This window comes from Panulirus ornatus, chromosome 19, assembly GCF_036320965.1.
Source record: "Panulirus ornatus isolate Po-2019 chromosome 19, ASM3632096v1, whole genome shotgun sequence".
Lineage (NCBI taxonomy): Eukaryota > Metazoa > Arthropoda > Malacostraca > Decapoda > Palinuridae > Panulirus > Panulirus ornatus.
In genome coordinates, this window is record NC_092242.1 from 67,096,020 (window position 1) to 67,121,453 (window position 25,434).

Genomic DNA, 25,434 nt, shown 5'->3' on the forward strand with positions numbered 1-25,434 from the left:
TTCCCTCCCCCCCCCCCTCCCCAGAAAAAAGAAAGTTACGAAGCAAGCATTCAAAGGCATTGGAATACATGAAAGTACCCAGGGCAGATCTCTCCCAGAAAACGAAGAATCCATCGGCTCGCTATTGCAAAGAAAAAAAAAAAAGGAAAAAAAAAAGACAGACGCAAGGGGCGGCTCAGAGGGCCCCAGACTTTTAATCCAACTCTAAAGACGACGAGGCCATAAGTTCGTCCCGCGGTCCTCGATCCATTATGTAACTGATGAAACTTGTTGCATTGTACCCAGTCTCGCGCTCCCTCAGGCACGGGAGAAAAAAGAAGTTCCCATTTTCTTTGGCGTCATCATGAAGGTAATTTCAAGTCGCCCAATTTACAGAAGATGAGGTACTAGTCCTTACTAAAGCCTGCACGAGTTGGCAGTGTTCGTAACAGGGTTAGAAAGATATTCGGATCCTTTTGAAAACTGGTTTTGACGGTGGATCAGAAAGGACTGATCGATCGGGTGATCTGAGCCAGTGTTGACGGTGGGTTTAGGAAGGATTGATTGCTCAGGATCTGAGCCACGTTGACAGATAAGTATTACAACCTCACGCCAGACACTGACGTAGTTAATCGTGAGTGACAATCAGAGAACAAATGGTAGATTCATACGCTCAGTGGGAGCTGAGGCAGGCTGGGTTCACGAACGCAAAGTGAATGTTTTGGATAAAATGGTAGACGCACTTACATGCGAGAGAGAATCAGTAATGGACGCATTATAGATAAACAGACGGAATTTTTGATATCATTGTTAATGTAACCGTCAGTGAAATCAGGGAAAAAAATATATGAATTAGATCACAGAAATGATACCCTCATTAAGCATCATTAGTAATATAAATAAAGTAAACATTCTGGTAAAAGGTTTTCAGTATATTACTTTTTCTTCTTTTCCAAAGTAGTATGAAATGTTCAGGGAAAGAATTTCCTGTCTGGCCTAGGGAAAAAGTAACTTGTCGGTTCCCTAAAGTAACTAAAAGTTTGCAGGTGAACTGGAATAAAGAGGAATGATAGTGTTGGATCCCACTTGCAGGCAAGTTGTCTTACAGAGATAAGGAAATAAAGTGATAAGCCACTGAGATACGAGAAGTCTATTCACTGATTTTACATTTACGAGGTATTAGTATTGGATCTTAGGGATCAAATATTCATACGCTTGGCGAATCAATAATCAAGTACTTCATGAATCAGATCTTTATATTCAAGGTACATCGAATACATCAATGTAAAAGCAGTTCGTATCATATCAATTTTAATAGATCATCTTTTAACGCCAAATCTCCTCTTATGAATTATGCAAACTTTAAAAAGATATGTCTAATGTCTTATCAAAGAAATCGTAGGAACGCAACGGTAATAGAGAAATAGACACTGAAATTAATGATCAGTTTAGTTCGCTCGCTACGAACGTAATTAACCTCAAAGTATAAGAACTTATAAGAACTTTGTAAATATATATATCCTGTCTTCCCACTCAGGTCTTGAAGTATCTGTGTGCTTTTCACTATGAGCAGACTCTGAGGCTGGGCAAACTGGTGAGTGAGGCGTATGAAGAAAAGAGTTCCATCAGTGAAATATAATCCTGTCAGAGACATTGATGACATCTACGTCACTCATTTCAGCACGACACCTCAGGGGAAGCGAACGTTTCGACTCCTTCCTGGAAAACTTCATGATTTCTCTGAAATCATACGAACGTATTTTACGAAAAGATTACGAGCCATGAAGATTTGGAATCAGCAAGTCGCTTGTTCCAGTTCCGTTTCAACACATCCAGGAACCACAGACGTAGTAATTGCTCCCGCCCTTGTCCTGACGTCATCATTCAGTCACGTATATCTCATGATATACTGGTATAATTCAGGGGAAATTGACAGGAAAATTCGAATCCGTGTGAGTGTATGTACTTCATCAGGGATACAAAGAGGATCAGTCTCTGTACCTCTCATGACGTGAGTACATACAAGAAAGGGGTTGGCTTCGTTTTGTACTTCTCTTGTGGATACCAATATTTTCACGAATCACGTGTTTTCCTTGTGATTCATTTACATATATAATGTTCCAGTTTGCTTTGGGACTTTTTGATGTACCTCAAAAGGCGACGCAAGATTATCCTCAGTCTCTGGGCTTTCGTCTGCATCCAGAGGTCTGGATCACAGTCTCCGTCGACCGTTTGGAAAAAAAAAAAAGGAATATGTTTCTGTGCTGTAATAAAAACTTTATTTTCTTATCATCAAGGCCTGTGAAAAATAAGCGTTAGTGTTCCTGAACGTCTGAAAATTATTATATTACAGTTATCATCGAAGGCTGAACGAATGTAAAGGGGGAGAAAAAAAAAAGAAGATCTCTCTAACCCTTCATAAAGGTTCGAAAAAAATATATATGTGTATGTGTCTGCTTCCTCACGAAGGCCTGGGCATATAAAGGCGATTCGGAGTTGTCATCAGGATCTGTGAATGAGATATTTCTTATTGTTCATGAAAAACAAAAAATAGCAAAAAAAGTTATGACAATGTCCACGAAGATGAAGACTAAAAAGGAAAAAAATTGCGTCTTCATTAAGTCTGAAAACAAATTGTTTCCGAATGTTTATTTCCTAGTGTTTATCGTCTGAAGGGAAAAAAAATTGTTTTTTGAGTTTCCATCATTGTCGTTTGAAGGATTTAATCCTCCACCAGTGTCGTAATCCTAGTCCTAATCTTCTAACTTATAATCTTGTAAATCTTCCTCGTTATTCCTAATCTCTGGGGAGCTTTTCGTAGAGAATGTTGGGTGAGAAGATCGCCCATGCACATTTCACTTTTAGATAACACTTTCTCTTTGGAGAATATTTAGGCACTTTATAAACATTTCTTCGACTCCATTTATAAAGTTCCCTTGTAGCGTTTCCAAACCTACCGTCATCCATGCCATGGCTTCCGAACTGTTATCATTTTACACAAGACTTCAGCTCATCCCAGCTTGAGATTTAGGCCATTCATCACAATCGGGTCAGAAGGTTCGTTTAACGATAGCCCTAACTTGATTTAATGGCCGGGAGCCACAAGCAGCCATTCTTACTTCCCCAAACAGAATTCTTCTTCCTCCGACGTAAGTTGTCTTAACTTTTCGCCTAATGTCTGTTTCTTAACTGGGGTCATTAGATGTGTGTTATCTCATTTTTTCTATTTCTTAGATGAAGTTAAATGTGTTTACTTATTCACTCAGCTCTGGTGGAGAAGGGAACGATTATCTACGTTGGTTTAGTGCATAATTTGCTGTGTACCGAAACGTCTATTTAGAAATTGGTGTCTTTTTTTTTCATTGTTTCTATCTATCTCTCTCACGTCGTCTCAAAAACTGGACATTTGCGAAGACGAACGAGGGGCGCAAGCCTCTCTGTCTGTGATGGAGAGAGGTGCGTCAGGACAGCTTGTGCAAGTGAACCAAGTGTCTGCAGTTATGGGTTTCATCCTCTGCACTCTGCCCGGATCTCTGGCTACTTACTGAGAAGAGACCCGAGGTGATATGAACCTCAGAGGACGTGAATATGGGTCTAGATATGAGGACATTGAAGGAAGTGGGGATTGATTAAAGAAGAATCGATTGCAAGGGAAGGGTCATAAGAAGAGGCATGTGAAAGAGATGTGAGCGAGGAGTGACGAAGAAATCATGAGGAACATTACTCACGGGGCTGCCAGCGAAGGCGAAGTTCAAAAATGCCTTTTTCGCGAGAAACAGGTTACAATCTGGTGGAAGATTGACGCCTCGTAAGAGTACGTGTTAGTCTGGCGGGAGATTGACGCGCGAGAAAGTGTGTTGATAACGATGGTACTGAAATTTTTATTCGCTAAGACTAAAGGAGGAGGAGGAGGAGGAGGAGGAAGAGGATATTCTGGTATTCGTGACGAATGGGGGAAAAGAGGAGAGAAATATGCAGAACGAGAAGAGGGAGACATTGTGGACGCGGAGAGAGAACAAGGAGAAAGACAGGGCAGGAGACAATACAGAGAAAGGAAACAGCCAATTTCGATTCCTATGGAGAGGCCAGAAGGTCGTTATCGACCCAGAGCAGTAGGCACTGACGTCCCACACACTCGCCAGGAGACGTGGACCCGCTGAGGCAACCCAGAATGAACAGAATGAGTGTGACTGCAGCTGATTCTCTCTATTGTCTTTCCCACAGTCAAGCTTGGGGGAAAAAAAATATTTTCAAGATACTGTCGAGTGTAAGATAACTGGCCGTAAAAAAAAAAGATTCGATGGCGAAGATAAAAGAAGGGAGCTCCCGGGGGGGAGAAAAGGGGGTGGAGGGAGGCTAAATTTAGACTCTCTCTCTCTCTCTCTCTCTCTCTCTCTCTCTCTCTCTCTCTCTCTCTCTCTCTCTCTCTCTCTCAAAGAGGAGAGCCCTGATAGGCTTCAGAGATTCCAGAAGAGGGCGACCCAAAAAAAGAGTAATATCACGACGAGGGAACCAGCCATATTATACGAAAGGTTTAAGAACTCCGATTATTCTCCTAGCGGGAGAGAGAGCTGAGGACCTCACATTGTAGCTGGGGACTTTAGAGGACTTTGAGGTGTACTGACTTAACTGAGGACTCAAGTTGTAAAAGGGGACTTCAAGATATAGTGCTTTAACTGGGGACGCAAGTTGTAGTGACTTAACTGGGGACGCAAGTTGTAGTGACTTAACTGGGGACGCAAGTTGTAGTGACTTAACTAGGGAACTTCTGGATACACACTGATTTGCTAACGCTATGAAAACATTCTTTCGAAATAAGAACGAGGAGCATTTGACGAAGAAACAATGAGCTGAAAGCTCAGACGATCTGAGTGTTCTCACGGCGACATGAGGGGATACTTGTTCTTGAATTGGTCGACTGGTTAGTCAGTTGTTCGGGCCATCGACTGCCAAGGTTTAAGTATAACACCAATCTATAAAAGAAAAAAAAGATGCTGAGCACCTTCTTCAAGTGTTCAAAATAATGGAGGTAGACATAGAAACGAATATATTCCACTCTTGTCACAAGAAGTTATTTATTTCCATTTCCATTCCAGTAACGAAGCTCTCTCCGACGAGGACAGCTCCGAACCCCGATGGCTCCCTCTCGTCCTCGTCGTCCTCGTCGTCGGCCGGCATCGTCGCGCCGTCCATGGTCTCGTCAGAGGAGAGGTCGCTGCTGCAGAAGGTCTGGGACAAGAGCGAACGCTTCGACCCCTGCCGAGTCCCGGATATTGTGAGTATTGTGGAGGCTGGTGAGGGATGGATGTCGTCTGCGGGCGTCGCAAATCACACGGGGGAAGCAAGTGCAGGTTATACGTCTCGTTCTAGTCGGCTCAAGATGTTGATCTCATTCTTGCAGACCATTTCCGATAATGAGGGATGGTAAATTGGTACCTGGCTTAGGCTAGTGTGTCTGTGTGTGGGTGGGTGTATGTGTGTGTGCACACACATAGGAGTAACGAATGGCGAGGAGGGATCGTGAGGGAGACTCAACAGATTTATCCATGTTAAGAACAAAAGCTTCTGTTCATTCACATTTATGTCCAACGCCAGTGTCCCATTTATGTCCAGCACTGCTGTCCCATTTATGTATTAATTGTATTAATTGTATTAATGGAGCCTGACCATCACCAGAGTGACGTGCAGATGAATGGATGAGTGACATGATGGATTGATGACGCCGTAATTGAAAAACTGAGGGAGTGGCCGGCCATGCACGGGAGATTGATGGAATCAAACAAAAAAGGTTCGACGGGTAAATGGAAGTTTGGGGAGTAGATGGCAGGCTTGGGTAATATAGATCCGGGAGTTGAATGGAGTAGATAAGGGAGGGCCAGGGTACACTAAGCAAGGTTATTAGAGATTGAAGATGTGGAAGAAGAATTATTATACATGGCTTAGGTGAAGATATACGTAGGTTATGGACGTGGAAAGAGAAGCGAAGATACACAGGAGGAATGACAGACATGTGAGGTAGTAAAGAGGTGAAGTAAGATTAGAAGATATTCAATGCACTGAAACTTGATGAATATATTCGAAGTCTAGTGCTTGGCGAAGGTGTAGCCATACAGCTGCTGTCATGGGGAAGACAAAATAACACAGGAGGAATGGCAGGTTTATGAGGGAGACGAGTAAAAGATGTGGCAAAGCAAACACTCCATTAAGACAGGATGAATATAGACACTACCAGGGAAGGAGGGACCCATCAGATGGCAAAGCAAGGCAATGACGACCGTAAATCACCCTGTGTTAGAGGCTATATCAACTCGTTATTATTGCAAGCTGAAAGACTGTTGTTTCAGTGGGCGTCACTCAGATGCAGAAACTTTGGCGTTTTTATAAACAACTTTTTTTCCGTCTGTGTGTGTGTGTGCGTGTGTGTGTGTGTGTGTTTGTGTGTGTGTGTGTGTGTGTGTGTGTGTGTTTGTGTGTGTGTGTGTGTGTGTGTGTGTGTGTGTGTGTGTGTGTTTGTGTGTGTGTGTGTGTTTGTGTGTGTGTGTGTGTGTGTGTTTGTGTGTGTGTGTGTTCTCCACTCATGGGAGCCTCATTAACCCTCACTGAGATAAGCACTGCTTCCCTGAATGGAAAGAGGGATAAGCTATTTTCGCTCTCTCTCTCTCTCTCTCTCTCTCTCTCTCTCTCTCTCTCTCTCTCTCTCTCTCTCTCTCTCTCTCTCTCTCTCTCTGCAGCTGCTGTGTGAGGTGGGGAAGTAGTAAACAAGCAGAACCTGAAAATTAATGAACAGCAATTGCCTAAGGGCCGAAGCCCCCCCCCCACGCCCGTCCTCGATCTGGAATGGGCTTTGTAGAAAAATAAAGTCTTCGGGATCCTGAATGACATATTCACTTACCGAGGTGTGTAGAAAACGTAGAGAGGAGTGACGCTGTGCCCAAATTGGTACAGGGAAGGGGATGAGTCACATGTACAATCCATAGGCAAAAATATTCTGTCCGAGGACTGAAGATGAAGTGATGTACAGGTTGATCTGATATTTTTTTTTTTTGAACTCTCATCACTCAAGGATGTTATATAGGAATATGGTGATGAGACGCCTATATGCTTTGGAATAGACGGGTGCTAACAGAACGAAGTTAGTGAATGAATAAAGTCGTTACTGGGATATCAAGAAGTTCCCGCTATGCGCCTCCTTGTGGTTTCGAGTGAAGGGTCATCCTTGGCAAGGATGTGCCATCGAAGTACAACCTCGTATAAGAACCCGTCACTTGTGAGGAGTCGAATCCTTTTCATGCTGCCGACTGCAGCGCAGACTTGACGCTGCTGGAACCCCCCCTGAAGATGGGGACACTAGAGCTATATGATATAAATGGTAATGGAATCTAGCTTTGATAGAGTTATTCTTTTATACAAATGATAATAGAATTTATTTTCACCGTGGCCTAGGTATTCCTCATCAGTGGTCTTTCGTTACTGCAGTTACGTGATTTCCTCCACTTTTTTTGATAATTTTTTGGACGTAAACCTTGGCTCACTCTGGCCAAAGGGAGGGTTACGTGCACGCGGCGCCACAGTCTACCTCCCTGTGGTGGTGGACATCCCCTGGGGTGAACATGTCATTACTCTTTGTCTTCCGGGGTAACACCCACAGGGGTACGAGTGGGGAGTTGGATCAGAACGAGAGAGAGAGAGAGAGAGAGAGAGAGAGAGAGAGAGAGAGAGAGAGAGAGAGAGAGAGAGAGAGAGAGCTACGAAGGACGAGTCGTTTGAGTTTGTGTGTGTGTGTGTGTGTGTGTGTGTGTGTGTGGGTGTGTGTATGAGCGAAGAAAGCCCAGCTGCCCACGTGTGGGTTGAGGCAGAGGGAAAAGACCAGAGCTGCCTGGGAGTGACACCTGACAGCCACTCAAAGCGCCGACTTCTACGTCGCAAATCCTCCCTCGGTTGATTCATCTTTGATCATTTTGCTCCCCTTGCAGTAAGCCGCCGCCCATCGCCACCCCCACGGCTCCCTCGGTGGGCATCATCGGCAGTGGGGGCACCGGCCTCTCCCCTGTGTCCTCCCCTGTGGGTATCAAGCAAGGGGACGCTACCCCGAGCAGCGTCATCCTCTCAGCTCGCGCCCAAAGGTCACCAGGTTCCTCTTGCAGAGTCTGTGTCAAGGTGGGTCGATTAAGAGAGAGTCATTCTTACCTCAAGCTTATAAGCTTTGGTACCATCCTTACATCAAGCTTACAAGCTGTGGTATGATCTTTGCCTCAAGCTTACAAGCTGTGGTATTATCTTTGCCTCAAGCTCACAAGCTGTGGTATTATCTTTGCCTCAAGCTTACAAGCTGTGGTATTATCTTTGCCTCAAGTTCACAAGCTGTGGTATTATCTTTGCCTCAAGCTTACAAGCTGCGGTATTATCTTTGCCTCAAGCTTACAAGCTGTGGTATAAGAGCCTGTTCATGGATATGGCTGGACGCCCATTCATTGAACACTCATGGAAAAAAATATAATCAGTGAATATATTCCAACACAAAAATTTAATTATTACTCCCACAAATCCTATTTCTATGTGTCATTCGTCAAGGATTCATCGGCATGCGATCTAACTCCTCCTCACACCTTCCCTCCCACCAACAGACTCTGAAAGATTCGGAGTTCTTCAGGGTATGTTCAGAGTGCGGGAATAAAGTGTGTGAAGACTGTGCCTCTTACTCGACGAAATCATCTGATGGCGACCAGGTAAGTGGAACATTGCTATCATATACGTAGAAACGACAGTTCACTATGGAGATACATTAGACAGATCGATAGATAGAAGGATAGATAGACATATACACGACGGGTTGGATTCGAACCTTGGCCACAGGGTGGTTAAAAGACACAGCCACCATGGGACTTCAGCGTGACGCCGATGGTTTTGACAGATATCCATAGTTATGTAGATAGATAGATAGATACGTACATACATACGTTCACATGCATACATATAAACATGCATAGATATGCCGACAGATAGTGAGTCAATGAGAGACCACAGGAAGATGTGAGGATTGTACACAACTGGGATGGTCAATAGGAAGAGAAGAAGGGACTGGAAAGAAAATGTCATGATAAGTTAGGCCACAGAGGGAGGGCAGGATAAGAAAGCTTGACGTAAGAAAGCGCAAAGAGTGGGAGGAGTGAGAGAGAGAGAGAGAGAGAAAAAGAAATGTGATAGTTAAAGCTAAAGAGGACACTCATAACTTCGATAAAATGACGAGTAATAAAAAAGGGGTAGGGTATTTATAGCATCTGAAAATGTCAAGCCGTGAGACGAAAAATAAAAGATAAAGGAAATTTAGCGAGGAGAGTCTGGTGTAATTGTCGGGTTAATCTCTTAAATACGACGGCATGGCACCGAGGCAGGACGGGACTACCTTCCTGTATTAAGGACAGCCCCACTCACGCCCCACACCTTCCTAAATGCTCAGGTTCCAGCTGATTCATGCACAGCCCCCCGGCTATTTAATGCTCAGGACCCCGGCTATTTAATGCTCAGGCCCCCGGCTATTTAATGCTCAGGCCCCTGGTGCTTAAGATAAGGGGGGTCTTGGAAAGAAAGGCTGGAGAGCAGCCTGTTTGGCGGTGGTGGTGGGGAGTGAGGAGAAGGGGATGGCCTGGGAGGTGAGTCAGTCGCTATTTGCAGATGACGCGGCTCTGGTGAACTGGGAAAGGGTGTGGAAGGAGAGAGTTTAGAGTCATTGTATACCACATGTAAGGTTTATCAAGTACAGTAGTGGAGAGTCAGGATAATTAAAGTCCAGTAACACCTGCGTATATATATATATATATATATATATATATATATATATATATATATATATATATATATATATATATATATACCCTAACCTAAGCTAGGTACTCAATTTATACAGCAACCCTTGGGGGAGGATGAACAATTAGGTTGACTGTGGACAGACTGCCGCATCCAGCATTCGAACCCACACGTGCTCGACCCTTCCGAACGTACTTTAAAGATAAACACTATACACCATTTCATATGTTGGTCAGTGCAGCTTGAAACTAAAGAAAATATCGTCGCGTTCCCAATATATTCCCGGAAAAAAATACAATTATAAAACAGCAATTACAATTGTTGCAAAGGTAAATTCATTGTCGTTGAACAATTACTGTAATCTACAACGATGAAACTATGTTGGTATATTTTTTTTATGCCAAATATATGAAAGCCGTGTAATTGACCGTTCATAAATATTTTACGACGAGGCTTTTACAACAGTGAGGAAGGAAGAGAGGTACATCAATGGGTAAAAGCCATAGCAATAGTATCAACGGGGAAAGCCATAGCAACTACATCAACGGGGAAAAGCCATAGCAGTTGCATCAACGGGAAAGCCATATTAGTTGCACCATCATAGCCTTTTTATTTTTTTTATTTCCTCTGTCCCACTCCCTGACTCTAGCATGATGAACTGCACAATGATTTGATGATCGGGGGAAGGTACATAGCTGGCGACCGGGCATCAGTCATAATGGTTGTATAAGTACATAGACGGTAGGGCTGGTAAAAGCGAGTGCTATCCATTAACTGATGTTTGGAATCGATGGTTTTACCTAGACTTGAGCATCACCATAAAGGCCAGTGCCGAGGTGAGACAGAAGTCTGGGATTACATCTCTGTGCCTCGTGATCCTCGTAATGTTATATTCTCTTACCATATACGTGAAGACGAAGGATGAGTTACATTGAGGACCTCCCCTCCTAAGAGGAAACAGTTTGGACTTCGTTGACAACGTCGATCCAATGCGTTCCTATCATTCCTTAACCACGTGTTCAGTACATGGGGCAAGATGGTAACACACGACTCCCTTATATATGCAGGGAAATCTGCTCTTTTCCTCTGACGGACAAAACATGGAATTTTAGAATATTGCCGGAAAGGAAACTTGGAAGTATGTCTTTCCCTTGTAATGGTTCTCTTCTCTGAATTACACGTGAAAATAGATCGCTCTACAGATTAGCTTTGGAAAGGTACATCACAGATGATGTACACTGCACTCTTTAACTAAGGAAGGTTGGTAGATAATGGCCAGCTTAAAAGTACTATATTTAAAGGGAAGGGAAGCGTTGGTGGGATAGTAACGTAGTCAAATTTGATTCATTTTTACCACTGATATTTGTGTGAAGCACTGATCTGTTTGTTGTGTACGGAGAGAGAGAGAGAGAGAGAGAGAGAGAGAGAGAGAGAGAGAGAGAGAGAGAGAGAGAGAGAGAGAGAGAGAGTGAAATTCCTGAATTTCATGCCAGATATACGGACTATCGATTGGTTCAGCATCACTTACGATAACAACACATCTTAGAAATAAGGAAATAGCGTCAACTTTGTGTGTTTCAAGATGTGGTCATTTCTCTTCAGAATCATATCTACCTTTCAAGTAGTTTGAACGAGGGCGAGAGGGCAGGAACAGGGAGCATTATTATCAACAGACATAACACACATATCTGAGGGAGAAATTTGATTTAGTAGATAAGTTTCTATTCACATTATCTGGTAATGGTTTGAAATACAACAATGTGTATTCGGACATGTTTCATTCAACCAGTCATCACCAACCTGGCGAGTCAGTCTACCACCACCACTACCACCAACCACACACCTGGTTAACCCAACCACCATACCACCACTCCACGAGAACCCAGCCACCACACAGCTAACCACACACCCCTCCCTCCCCTCCGTCCACCACAGGATACGTGGAACTGCAGCATCTGCCGCAGGCGCCTCTCCTCGCGAGCCAAGAGCGAGCAGCCCCCGTCTTCCGAGGGTGCAGCGACGCTCACCACGGGCGTGCCCACCATCATGGCCGCGCCCATGCCGCCGCCTAGCCCGGGCGCCCCAACTGCCCTCAACCTATTCAGCGGCCTGGCCGCCATGGCTTCCTCCGTGGCCGGCACTCAGCAACAACAGGTAAGCTTGAGCTTTTCATGGCCCCTAAACGAGGCCGTCTCGTTGGCGTTCATCGTCCACGAGGGGAGGATGAACGGCTGGGTTGACTGTGAGCCGAGCGCCATTGTCCGGGGTTTGAGCCCGAGGCCTGCGTGGTTCATAGTCAGAGACGCTGACCATTACGCCTCTGGAATTAGTATAAATTTTACTTTATCGTGGAAGGTTCAGCATATTGCTTTGATATAGAGGGTTCAGACTGATCCTAATGAATTATTCTGTAACAAACAGTTTCAATATTTTTCTGGAACTTTTGTATATGTATATATTTGTGTTTGTACATGAGTACCCAACTGGAGTATCATGAATGAATCAACTGCGTTTATGAAAACAAAATTAGCAACAAAAGAACCTCCTTTTGAACATTTGATACTGAAATATACACGCCTCCGCTGCCACTAACTTTACCATGCAAACTGGTTTTGTTACGGTGTGGCCCAAAGGAAAAAAGAAAATGTCGTAAACAAGTGATTGTATACGTATCAAGGGAAAATGAACTCTTTCTTTTCCATGATGTAACCAGAATGTCTGAGCCAGAGAGGATATACGAAAATAGTTCTTATATGCTACGTACATTTTTTTTTGTTACGAAATTCTGGAGCGAGAGTTGTGCCAAAAAGAAATGATAATAATAGCGCGTGTATTTTGACAAAATTGTGAAGCGTGTTATGTACGAAAATAGGTTGTGATTATTTGTGGTTGAAGCTGCCGCTGCATAATCATTCTTGTCAAAAGTTGTTAATCAGGGGTGTATTTTTTCCAGAGCCCACGACTCTTATTCCCAGCGTCAGGATGAAATTACCAAGTTTATATATATATATAGTTCTTGTTTTATACTTTTAATTCATAACTATAAACTCGAAAATGACATACGGTGTGTATGTGTGTGTTTCATATTTTGGTGATCCAGTCAATGCATGAAAACAGACACTGTGTAGTTGACTTTTTAAAGCCTGTAATCTTTTCAGCAGTCAAACGAACAATATATCTGTAACGTCCATTTCTAGACAAGTGAAATATATATATATATATATATATATATATATATATATATATATATATGTATATATATATATATATATATATATATATATATATATATATATATATATATATATATATATATGAAAACGGAAAACTGGGTAGACTGTTTTGTACAAAAGATATATGTATAGTAATTGCTTCCGAAGTTGTAATCAGTGGTTTACGTTATGTGGACTGTGACTTTCGTCGAAAATGATCTAATCCTCGTTTTCTTTCATTATCCAGGCTGGAACGCCTTCTAGCTCTCTCCCCAGCACCTTGTCCACCAGCCTTTCAAGTACACTTCCCAGCACCGCCGTGTCTAGCGCCGTAGTCAACACGCCCTCGACCCCGACCGCAGCAGAGCCCCCGGCCACCACCGCCAACGGCTACCCCCACCGCAAGCTGTCCCGGGGCGCTGGGAGACAGACGTCGCTGGACAGAACCAAGTCGATAGAAAGGTCTAGGTCGCGGGACGAGTCCCGGGATAGACGGCCTCCTACGGCGACAGCGGCGGCCGCCCCTGGGACAGACGTCCGTCGGCCACGCGACAGGTATGGTCGATTGGTTCCTTGGCGTTCGTTCTCTTCCCGCAGGGTTTTTCTCTCTATCTAGTCGCAGACCTTCAGTCAAAGGGTTGAGGCCTTCTCCTTTCAAACGGTTTTAAGAAAACCCTCATCCATGAATTTACCTGAGCCAGTTTCTCCAACAATTTCTTACGGTTCAGAACTTACTGAGTAACAAGATCAAAGTTCCAGGGATTTTGTTGATAAGGTCTGTAATTGGAAGCTCGACATTTACGGTCGTCTTGAATTGCTTTTAACCTAAAAGAAATCAAATTCACACAACTTCGTTACCAATACACCTGAACCATTTCTCGCTATCGCTTTACCCCTATCTTTCATTAACAATATTGACCCACAAACGTTCAAGAATATTGATATTTGTTTGAAGCACCTACTAATAAATCCCCTTTAACATATACTTTAAACAAGAGACCCAAAAAACACCCAAGTAAATTCAAAATTAGAACAGCTCTTTATATATTTCCTATCATAAGGCACTTTAACCATCACAGGCCATGGATAGATCGACTGGTTTCGTCCCTCCATTCGGTCTATCATTTCGGCTGTCACGAGCATCGCTTCGTATTGACTAACGTCAACGAAGGTCAAAATTGATAACCTCACTAACACTTAAGTTAAGTCTGGGAGAACAAGATAATAACTTGCTAAACGACCTTCTTCTGAGTAACTAATTTGATCCGTTTAATCAGTTTGCTAAACGCCCCTCTGCTCAGTAGTTTATTTGATCCGTTTTATTTAATCAAGTCGTCTGCCTTCCCTCAACAGATCTCGGGAGCGACCCTCAGTGCCTCGTCGTCGCTCCGACAACGACGAGGAGAACCCAAGAGGAACGGTGCGGGCAGCTTCAGTGCGCCGGGGTCGCATGAGCGACTACATGCTCCGCGACGCCACTGACGACCACCTCAGCTTCCACCGGATCCACGCCGCTCACAGCGAGACAGACGTGTCCAGGTCCAGGAAGACCAGCCACGCCAACCTGCACGTGAGTAAATGAGTAGACAGTCCGCCCGGCGCGTCACTCTCTCCCTCCTCCTCCTCCTTCTTCAGGAGGAAGCTAAATGCATGTGGATTTGTGAGAGCCACAACACAGGGGTAGGAGGCGATGCCCTCCGTCACTTCAGCCCATTGGATATATCAGATCATATCGATATATTTAATGATAGAAATAATGATAATGATAATAATAATAATGATAATAATAATAATGATAATAATAATAATAATAATGATAATAATAATAATAATAATAATAATAATAATAATAATGATAATAATAGTAATATACTGGCGAATTTTCATGTGGAATTTTTATCATTAGATTAGATTACCTAACTTGAGTGTGTATAGGCCACTCATCACCAGCAGTAGTCTACAAATTGGTCACATTTCCCCGGAGTGTAAACACTTTGCATATTCACAGCTTCAGCAGTATTTCTGAAACTACTATCATCACCAGCGCTAACCAAATTCACTCTTATCGTCTAACTTGGCCAAGAAAAGTTAATATACATAGTTTGTGAAACCCGATGGAAAAAATAGATAGGACGGCGGAGAATATGGGAAGGAGACAGTGAATGAGGCGTCTGTAAAAGTGGGATGAGAAGGAATGGGAAGTAGTGTAAAAAATGAAAAAAGTTGGGAGAGAAAATGGTACCTTGAGAAGACCTGGGAAGGTGGATGTGTGATAGAGGTTGGAGAGTGAGTTGGTTTTCTTGCTGCTCCTCCTCCTTCCCATGATCCGTCACCACTCGTTCTGAAATTAACTGGAACTTTATACCGACAGTATATTTTCAAGGCTCACTCCGTCATTTTGATTAAGAATTTGTAGGTTACACAAATGAAAGATAGTGATATGTAAGAGCAAAAACTACCATTTTGATTCCCAGCCATGCTATGATAACCATCCTTCTTGCCCTTGCTTCTCTCCCTTTTGATCATATATACCCTTTTAATCTCCCTCCACTCACCTCCCCCCTATGTTGCCCTATCTCCTATTCCCTAATCTTCGTCTATGTTTCGTATCTCCCCTCTCCTGCCTTGAATCATTCTTTTGTATCACCTCTCTGAACTCTTTCCTCCAATCCTTCTCATTTCACTCTCTCGTGCATCGCCGTTACCTCCTCCTTCTGCAGGTAACGCGTCCCCTGGAGAGCAGCATGACGAGGGCCACAGTAGAGGACGCTCCCGTCACCAGGGAGTCGGAGTCCTCAGGTGACGAGGGTCAGACGGCGAACAGTTGGCAGTCCCGGGGTCGGAGGCGCTCCATCATGCGACAACAGTCGTACGAAGAAGAGGACGCTGACGGCGAGGCGTTCGTCAGCTCGACCAGTAACTCCCTGTCCCTGTGGGGTGCCGGCGACCCCCCCATCAGGCGACACTCCACCCAAGACCCATCCAGGAGGGACGACTCCCTGGAGGGTCGCAGGACGCGGGATTCCTTGGACGTGCCGCAGCACAGCCGCGTCCACAGGCATCACTCTTGGGACTATGACGTCACTAGGGACACCTTGCCCATGTGAGTGTTACGAACGCTTATTATTTTATGCCATGAACAGCAACAATTGTTTTACGGCACCTACTGATTCTGGATTCGAACCCGGGACCTTTTGTGTGGTAGTTGGGAACGCTAACCACTCGGCTGCGATCATAGCCAAGCGGTTAGCGTGCCCAGCTACCGCGCAAAAGTTCCCGGGTTCGAATCCTTGCTGTCAGAGGGCATTAAGTGATATATATTACATCTCGTTAGTTTTCCCACCTGCAGTATTTGGTTTTATTTTGTAATCCACAATCAGGATGGGGTAATAGAAGCCCTGGGCAAGATATCTTTTTATATATTAGCTTAGGTTCTAATCAAGGCCATTTCATTAACTTTACATGTATATATACTCAAGCCTGAGTCAGGTACCCATTTTATCGACCAACCCCTCAGTGTGGATGAACATCTGGGTTAATTATGGACCGACCGCCGCAACCAGGATTCGAACCTATGCCCTCGACCCTAAACGGCCTGTAAATTCGTCACGGTCAGGAACGCTAACCGCTACACCACAGAGATCCAAATTTTAGACATCATAAAACAAAAGCTCTCAAAAAAGTATCAGCGATCGAAATAACAATATATACAATACATTCACATGGGAATAAAGGTACAAAGAATTAATGATGATGCATTAACAGGTGAAGTGTATTCTTATCAAGAAGTACAAAGGAAGAAGATCCGTTCTCCACCGTCCAATTAGAGTCAGATGACACCACCTCCTCACCTCTCACCACCGCCTCAAGTCTCTTCTCCACAACATGCAATCACCCCACCTCCGTGCAGTAGACTCCTCTCGATCCGTTTTCTGTGGTCAGTCCCATAGGAGGTTTATTGTGCACAACTGAACCTCGTTTAGAGTGAAAGAAAGCGACGGACTCAAAGCTGCTTCAAAATAGATCCGGAAAAAAAAAAAAGAAAATCCAGCTCCCGGATTACAGTCGCCTCACTTCAACCATTTGGTTGGCTCACTCCAACCGGTTGGCTGGCTCACTTCAACCGGTTGGCTGGGTACCTGTCGCCGGCGTGGCAACCCAATAGGGTAGAATGCGATTGGTGTTTGCGGTACCTCCTGGTACTCTCCAAATTCCTCATGCCCTTCCTGCTCAGGTGTCAGTTCTGGTCGAAGAAAAAAAGAATGTTTATTATCCGAAAGGAATTTACTTCCACTGCTAAACCTGTACAAACCATCACATATACAAGTTGATGGGAGAAATGCACCAGCCTGGGTTAATGGGTCGTTTGCACTAGCCCAGGTTAATGGACAAAGTGCACTAACCCAGGTTCATAAACAAAGTGCACCAGACCAGGTTAGAAGACAAAAATACGTAAGCCCAAGGCAGTGTGGACATGGAGCGCACCAACCCAGTTTAATATACAAAGTGCGCCAGTCCAGCTCTGATAGACAAAATGCACCTAACTCAGTTTTACCCTACGAAGTGCACCAACCCGGGGGTAATGGATGGAGCGCACCGACCCCCGGTATAACTAGCCAATAAGTTACGTGAGGAGGAAGATGAGGATAAGTGGGTCATGTAATTAGGGTAATGAGAGGGGCACACCATCCAGTCGAAGGGGAACCTCGAGTTAGAGAATTAGACAACTGATTCAGTTGGATCTTGACAATACTGGAGCACGCAATACAGTCAGAAGTGCTGCCTCAGGACGAGAGTCTGCAGCCTAGGAAAGAGGGACTGCAGCCTAGGAATGAGAGACTGCAGCCTAGCCCCGTCGGAAGTGATGGGAACTGAGTGACCCCATCGCCACTTACAACCTATATACATAATCCTCTTCATCGAAGTACATGCACAGTAAATTTCCTCTGGAGATTCTTGCTAAGTCGTCACTCTGGCTTATCTTGCCTCGTAGTGTTACCTGTATGACGAAGGTATGAGCTCCCAAATACGTAATAGTGGTGCGTCGAACGTTATTCAAAGTGACGTGTTACACACAGGATGTAGGCTGGAACAATGCGTTGAAACGGCGCCCTCACTATGCCCGTGTCTGTCCCACAAATTGGCAACATTTACCTTTCGTATAATTTAGTCGTGCTCTCCAGTTTGGTTCTTCGTTTATTGTTCGTTTTTCAAAGTATTCTATCATATATATATATATATATATATATATATATATATATATATATATATATATATATATATATATATATATATCATAGAACATACAAACCTCCAACAACAAGGATCGAACCCGGGACCCCTGTGCAACAGCTTTGACGAAACCATTCGTACAAGGATCATAACCCTTGATCATCTGCTCAAAGTCGTCATTAAAACCCATTGATCTCCGCGTCTATCCCCATCATCTCGCCACCCTTCTCCCCTCTCCTCCACCCTGTCTCCCGTGAGCCGACACATTCCTCCCATATAACAATAATTCCGTCCACTTCTCTCCCTCCTAGACTCGGGGGAGGTGAGCGCCGTGATGGACTGCCGACAGGCCCGGGGTGTAAGTCAAGGGCTTGATAACGAGGCGACCCCTGTCTTATGCATTATTGATCCCGGACGCTTTTCTCCCGCGGAGGACAGCCTTTACGACGGCACCTCGAGGCTAGGCTGTGGTTTACAAATTTTTTTATGGATAGGTTTTAGTTTTACGGTAGTAAAAAAAAGATACTGGCCAGAAGGCACGAGAAAACATCCATTTTGTATTTTCTGGTGGTAGATGAGAGTGGCGTATTTTCTGGGCCACCTGCACCCCTGTTGGTGTGTGTGTGTGTGACAGAGAGTAATGAATATTTATCATATGTATTTGTGTACCTCTGTCTTTGCATGTAGGTGTTTGTGCACCTGTGCAGGTTTTTGTGAATTGGGGATTGATGTTGTGTGTGTGTGTGTGTGTGTGTGTGTGTGTGTGTGTGTGTACCTCCGTAGTCTGTGGCTCCCGAAAGAGTCGTATGAATTACATGTTGTCGTGTGCCATGTGTGTTATCCATTCTAAGATCCACGTCTCCGTTATCGAACCCTGGGATAACGTTTCTCTATTTTTTTTTTTCAACCCTCTAGCCATGACATGTAATACCTCGTAATCACTGTGCCTTGTTCCCTTACTTCACGTTGACTGCTTGCAGCACACACACACACACACACTCTGTGTGTGTGTGTGTGTGTGTGTGTGTGTGTGTGTGTGTGTGTTCCTCGTTCCAGACTTTAGTCTTTATCAGTATTCTACCAACATGGTTCAAACTTCAAGTCTGGGGGTAAAACCCAACATGTTTATCCCTCGACACACGAGCGCAAGTCTGAGGGGTAAAACCCATGGGACTTAGTGTTGCTTGCTCTTCCTCCGGTCTCCTCAGCGCTGCCGACCCATGTTAACAATACACAGATTTTCTTACCCTCCCCCCCCCTCAGTCGAGTCATTCATTTCCTTCTTCCTTCTTTTTCTTCATTCTGCAGTGCTGTCATGATTACGATCTCTCCGCCAGCGTCAGCTGTTTTGTGAACATGTGTGCTGTGTCAGGACCTTCAGTATATTGCCAGCTGTATTGAATGTGAAAACGAGAGAGGAAGAACAACTGAATCATGCAGTGAGGGATTGGAAATATATCGATAGATAGATAGATAGATAAATAGGTAGATGAATAGATATGCGAATGGTCAGATGAATAAGTAGACAGACAGATGACAGGTGGGTGTTTAGGGATATATAGATAGGCAAATGGACAGATATTGTGTTAGACAAACAGGTAAATGACAGACGTGTGTTTAGAAATATATAGATATGCAACTTGACAGATAAACTGGTAAACAAATAGACAGGCAAATAGAAAAATAGGATGATAGACAAACAGATAGATGACAGATGGATGAATAGCTATGTATATACAGGCAAATGAACAGATAGACTGTTAAACAAATAGATAGATGATAGATGGGTAGGCAGTTAGGAAATGATCATATGAGAAACATAATGTTGTCTCTCTCCTGGGTGGTTATTGCTATAGAGTTTGTGTATGATCTTTCGTCCTCTGTTCGTGACTGTCTTGATTAACTCTGTCCATTCTTTTACGATCGTAATGTAAATTATGACGGAATTTCCTTTGCCTTGGGCTTGTTCCTTTTTTCTTTTTTACCTGTGATTTCTTGTCGGTTCTGCAAGAGAAGAAAAAGAATACAATGCGAGTTAGTGTTTTCTCCCTTCTTTCTCGATCTAATTCATCTCTTTTTTTATGTTTTTCTTCTGTTTCTCTTTCGTGTTTGTCTCCTCGTTTTCGCCTGTTTATCTTTCGCGTCTTCACTATGACTCCTTTTTCCTTCGATCTGTCTGAGTCTGTCCCAACCTCTTCTCTGTTTCTTCTTGTATTCCTGAGTTCCAGATTCTTTTGGCTTCCTCATCTATCATTGACTTTATCTCAGTATTTCCTTTCACCCGTCTTGTTTCTCCTTATTCTTACATTCTATATGACCCTTTCACTCATATTTTCTGCAGTCATTTTCCCTGCTCCTGTTCCACTTAGGCGTTCTGACCTCTTTATAACATTACCCTTGTTTTGTTATGCAGGTATCCAAGATTCGTTCTCTTTTTTACTTCCTCTTTCATCTTACATCACACACACACACACACACACACACACACACACACACACACACACACACACACACACACACTTCGCGTCTCCTTATAATCTCGTCTTCCCAAACAAAATCCACGATCATACGTCTGACCCTTGATTATTCAACCTCGTACGAGACTGTAGTCAATGACTTCCGCTGGTATGCGTCAGGTGAAGTGGTCTAACCATTCCTCAGTATCTCCCAGGTATATTAGCCAGATAGTCTCCGTGAATAACCACCTGGAGATTATTTCAGTTTCCCGGGTCATATCGGTCCATTATTTTCAGTCTGGGTTCTGATATTCTACGAGGCAGGATTACGATTTGGGTGTTATTTCTCTTAATTCTCGGGTGTTGTGGGGAGCGGTGTTTACAGATGAGCGCACCTGTTAGGTGGAGTGTGTTGCTGGCACACACGCATAGCCAGATGTTAGCTGCGGAAACCGATGTAACGTGTGTAGGGAGGAGATCGAGCCCAAAGTACGGCGGAGGGGAAAGTGGATTTCAGTTGCTGGGTCAGACTGGGAGAGGTGATAAGCTGGATCAAGTAACGACGGGCGATCAGATCCTCTTCAGATGTGAGAGGAGAGTATTCCACACAAAGAAGTAACTGCTCAGGGAAGAGAGTCTGATACCCAAGAAAGAGATTAGACATTGCCTTGATGCTAGATGTATTATTCGCATCAAGTGGTGGAACTACACGATCACCGAAGGAGAGAGGAAAATCGTGGTGCGTCTGAGAAAGAAAGATTCTTGAGGCATCAGAATCTACCTTGTTGTACACCTTCCCCACCAGCAAAACCCGATCCAAATTCGACCTTGTTGATGCAGTGGAACAAGACGAGACGAAGACTGATCAAAGAATAATGGAGGTTAATTTAGATGAAGGAGAGGAATACAGAGTTGAGTTATTCCTTTTGGAGCTGTAGATCCTCTGCACATCATCTACTCTGTGTAGAATGATGATGGGTAGATAGACAAATATATGATCACTGAAATCAAAGACATTGGAAGGATTAAAATGATCACCCATCTTTGGGATCGGCTGTGTTATCATTTTAATTGAGGATGAAGAAAAGCTTTGTACTTCCTTTCGCCGGGGCGAATCAAACAAGCTAAAAACACAGGAGCAGGTTCAAAGGCACATCCCATCAAAACATAAGGAGGAATAGTGTCTGTTCCATACGCTTTGTGTTCAAAAGAAGAATAGTTTTCTTTTTTGGGGGTATTACTTTTATTCATTTTTCTTTTTTGAACTGTATAAAGGACATGACAACAAAGACCACGGGACCAGATAAAAAGCGCATCAGGAAGTAAACATATGTCGGAGTTCTTCACGGTCGAATTAAAGAGAGAGATAAAAAAAGGAGCCGAAAAGAGTGGATTTTTTGAAAGGAGAAACAGCTAATGGGAAATGAGAATGAATGGCGCAATGATTTAAGTTGTTAGAGACGTGTCGAGTTAGAGAGATAACACAAAAGACTGTATCAGCAGGATTAAGAGACAGTATCAGTGGGGGAAAATGAGGTTTACTGCACTTGGTACCGGTACAGCGAATTCGAATCGAAACCAGAGTTGACTGAAGGAAGGAGAGCTTACCTCGATGCGCCAGTTTCCTTCAGCGAATGGCTTCAGCACTGAAGTGACTGAAATAGATGAAGGTGGTATCAATTCATAGAAAAGGGGCGGATGTAGGCCTTTTTCATTCCCAAGACAATAAGCCTCTGCTGCACGTTCAGACAGAGACAGAAGCTCCTCCTAACTCTGGAGCAACTCTCTCGTAGGAAGTGGAGAGAAGAGAAATGAATTCATCAGTCCAGTCATCGCTACCACGCTGTGATATCAGGGGTTTGCGATGGATGGTAAGAGGAGGAGGAGGAGGAGGAGGTGACGATGGGGAAGAACCAGATGAGCCTATTGGGGAGGAAAGTCTGCTGTAGTTCTAGCGTGAGAAATCAAAGGTGAAAAATCAGTCCTGGGTGTTAGGGTGGGTAGGAACAATCTGGAGCAGGGGGTTGGTAAATTTGTCTAGATCTTTGTAGAAAAGAAAATGGGAGGACTTTACTCCTCCCCCAACGTAACATCTGTGTTGAGGGACTTCAGGTATGTCTTGTGGTGTGGACTGGGTGTCCTCTTGCTAAGCTTTAGTACTGAAAGTCATATGGCCAGAGATTCTTGCCGTAGATTTCATAGATTTACGAACAGATTATTATTGTGTTAAAAGATACATTTAGTGATTACGTTTTACCACGCGTGCGCCAGGATAAAATCATTCATGACTAATATAAATATTTCGTGATGGGTTAGAATATACATGTGATGAATTATTTTGCTACTCTGTTTTAAGATAAGTGTTCGTCATGAATGATGTAAAACAATATATACACGATAATGTGCTTTATATATATATATATATATATATATATATATATATATATATATATATATATATATACTTTATATGTATATTCAGCTCCTCCTCCTCAGCGGTTGGGTCATATTGGTGATGATCTTTGACCTTACGTAACTGGTTAAAGCTGGTGTCGTGGAGGACAACGGCTGCTCAAACCCCTGCCACGACGAGTACTGACTGACCCATTACACAACATTCTCTCTCTCTCTCTCTCTCTCTCTCTCTCTCTCTCTCTCTCTCTCTCTGTTATTGAGAGAATTTTTGCCTCTATTTCTTTGGTTCATAAATGCATCGAGGGTAACTTATGCAGAATTCTATACTCGATTTACTACGTATTTCATGACATCCTTACAACATTTCGTGACATGCTTGCTCCATTTCGTGACATAGTACATTTCGTGACATGCTCACTGCCTTTCGTGATGTACTTGCATCAGTTTTCGTATTTTTTTTCTGGCGCTGTAGATAGCGCCGTAAGCTGTCATCATTTTAGCGGAGATATACACCAACAGGAGAGCAGTACCTGACTAATTCAGGGACGATCCACTGTGGCGGCTCAGTTTGGACCTGTGTAGGAAATGGACGAGAGAAAATGCGTGTCTGTCTGCCTGCCTGCGGGAGACGAGTGTGTGGAGGTGTTTATAGGACCAGAAACAAGAGGGTTATAGAGACGGAGTGATGATTATAGTGACGGAGTGATGATTATAGAGACGGAGTGACGATTGAAGAGGAGGAGTGATGATTATAGGCGCTGATAAGACCAGCCAGGTGTGAGTTTTATCAACATTTGCTGATATGATCATCGGGACCAGACACTGTCGAGCAGTGAGCATATGCAGGACTTGAGTAAGCCTTCGTGGTAAAGTGTGTCTCATCCACAAATAGAACGCCGTGTATCAACAGGATTGGATGCTACCTGCTGATTCGTCTGTCGTTTAAATGAACTATAGATGTTTCGTGTATATGTACAAGGTACGACAAACGTATGTTGACGAGTAATACAAGAGTCACTGAGTAATACAAGAGTCACTGACATCTTGCACGTTATAAGCTTGCAGTGTTGCCGACTTGATCAACTGATCACAAAGCTGCTGACAGACTTGATCATGATGCCATGTGCATCTTTGTGGAGGAACATGCGAGTGTTATTAGATTTTCCTACCACGAATTAATGGTAATAAGACAGCCCTCCCTCTTAACTTAAGGCAGTGGTAAGGTATTCTTGGAAATGCTGTAGCTTTGTGGAATCCATGTATTCGCTAGAAGGGGTTTAAGATGGTGTTGAAACCCATCTGACTTCTCGAACAATGGAATGGAGCAGGGGTCTGCCCTGGCTCCATGCCCCTTTCACAACATCTATGAAATGGTTCGATAAAGAGGTTTTGTTCCACATCAGCTATGAGAATCTTCCCTTTTTTGTTATGTAAGTCACTGATTATGATGACGCTGATGAATATAAGTCAACAGAGCTGAGGTAGGCAGACCCTGGCATAAGCGATCGAAGCGGCAACACAACATCAAAGTCCCTGAGAATTACAGGTTTCCCGCACCAAAAGGAAAAAAAAAAAAGAAACTGGAACGCTGAGGGTAATTTCCTCTTGGTTTGTTACGTGACGCTGCCCATCAAATCAGAGCATGTGGGGAGGACGTCAGAGTGTGTTGGTTCATTTAACATTACTTGGTTCTGACGTCAGTCGCTTTGCTGGGCACGGAACCTGAAGGTCACTAGACGTCTGGATCGGGTTTGACGGTCTGGTGGAGTGGTATAGTGCTGAATTGCGGCAACAAGGTTCATCACATTGTCGTTTTGACGTAATGGAACTGAAATAGTAATATACGTGGTTATTTGAGTCTCCCCAGTCTCCATTACCCCTGTAAGGGTCATGCTGTATTGCTATTTACGTCCGTCGAGAGACAGGTCACTTCTTCGAGATTGTGGTGAGGTTTGTAATCTTGAGCGCCAATTGTGGCTTAGCGGGTTACGGAACTCCCCTTCCCCGCCAGGGCAATACTGCGGCACAGGATTATGTCAAGAGATCTCACGAAACCTGGCGAACACGAAGGGAACGTTGACCTACCTCTGGGCAGAAGCAGGTCGGTCATTTGTTTAGAGCTGTGCTTGGAGAGGGCGGGCGTGCCTGGCTCAAGCCTTTGTAAACTTCATTCGATCTTTACATAATCACATTCATCGTGATTATCATCGCCTTGATTATGATTAGTTTTATGTTACATACTTCTAACGTTTCTTATTCTTCTCTATCCACGTCTCTCTCGCTTCCTTATAATCATCTCTCTTTTACAGAATCGCACATTTGTTCATGCTGTCCCC

General features: G+C 43.8%; 1 protein-coding gene across 9 annotated transcripts in view; it reads left to right on the forward strand.

The window, feature by feature from the left end:
• Fife (regulating synaptic membrane exocytosis protein fife) overlaps positions 1-25,434 on the forward strand; it is a 434,397-nt gene that overhangs the window by 313,380 nt on the left and 95,583 nt on the right. For 8 of the 9 annotated variants that reach the window (XR_011714138.1, XR_011714139.1, XM_071674263.1 and 5 more), the window contains exons 4-10: positions 5,076-5,254; positions 7,953-8,136; positions 8,604-8,705; positions 11,719-11,937; positions 13,243-13,550; positions 14,349-14,565; positions 15,716-16,098. Coding sequence is in view for 7 of the 9 variants with exons in the window: in XM_071674263.1 (XP_071530364.1) it covers positions 5,115-5,254; positions 7,953-8,136; positions 8,604-8,705; positions 11,719-11,937; positions 13,243-13,550; positions 14,349-14,565; positions 15,716-16,098 (1,553 nt within the window). In the remaining 2 variants the exon portion in view is untranslated. Of the gene's footprint in view, positions 1-5,075; positions 5,255-5,796; positions 5,813-7,952; positions 8,137-8,603; positions 8,706-11,718; positions 11,938-13,242; positions 13,551-14,348; positions 14,566-15,715; positions 16,099-25,434 lie in introns of all 9 variants that reach the window. The other variant, XM_071674270.1, reaches the window with a different exon arrangement.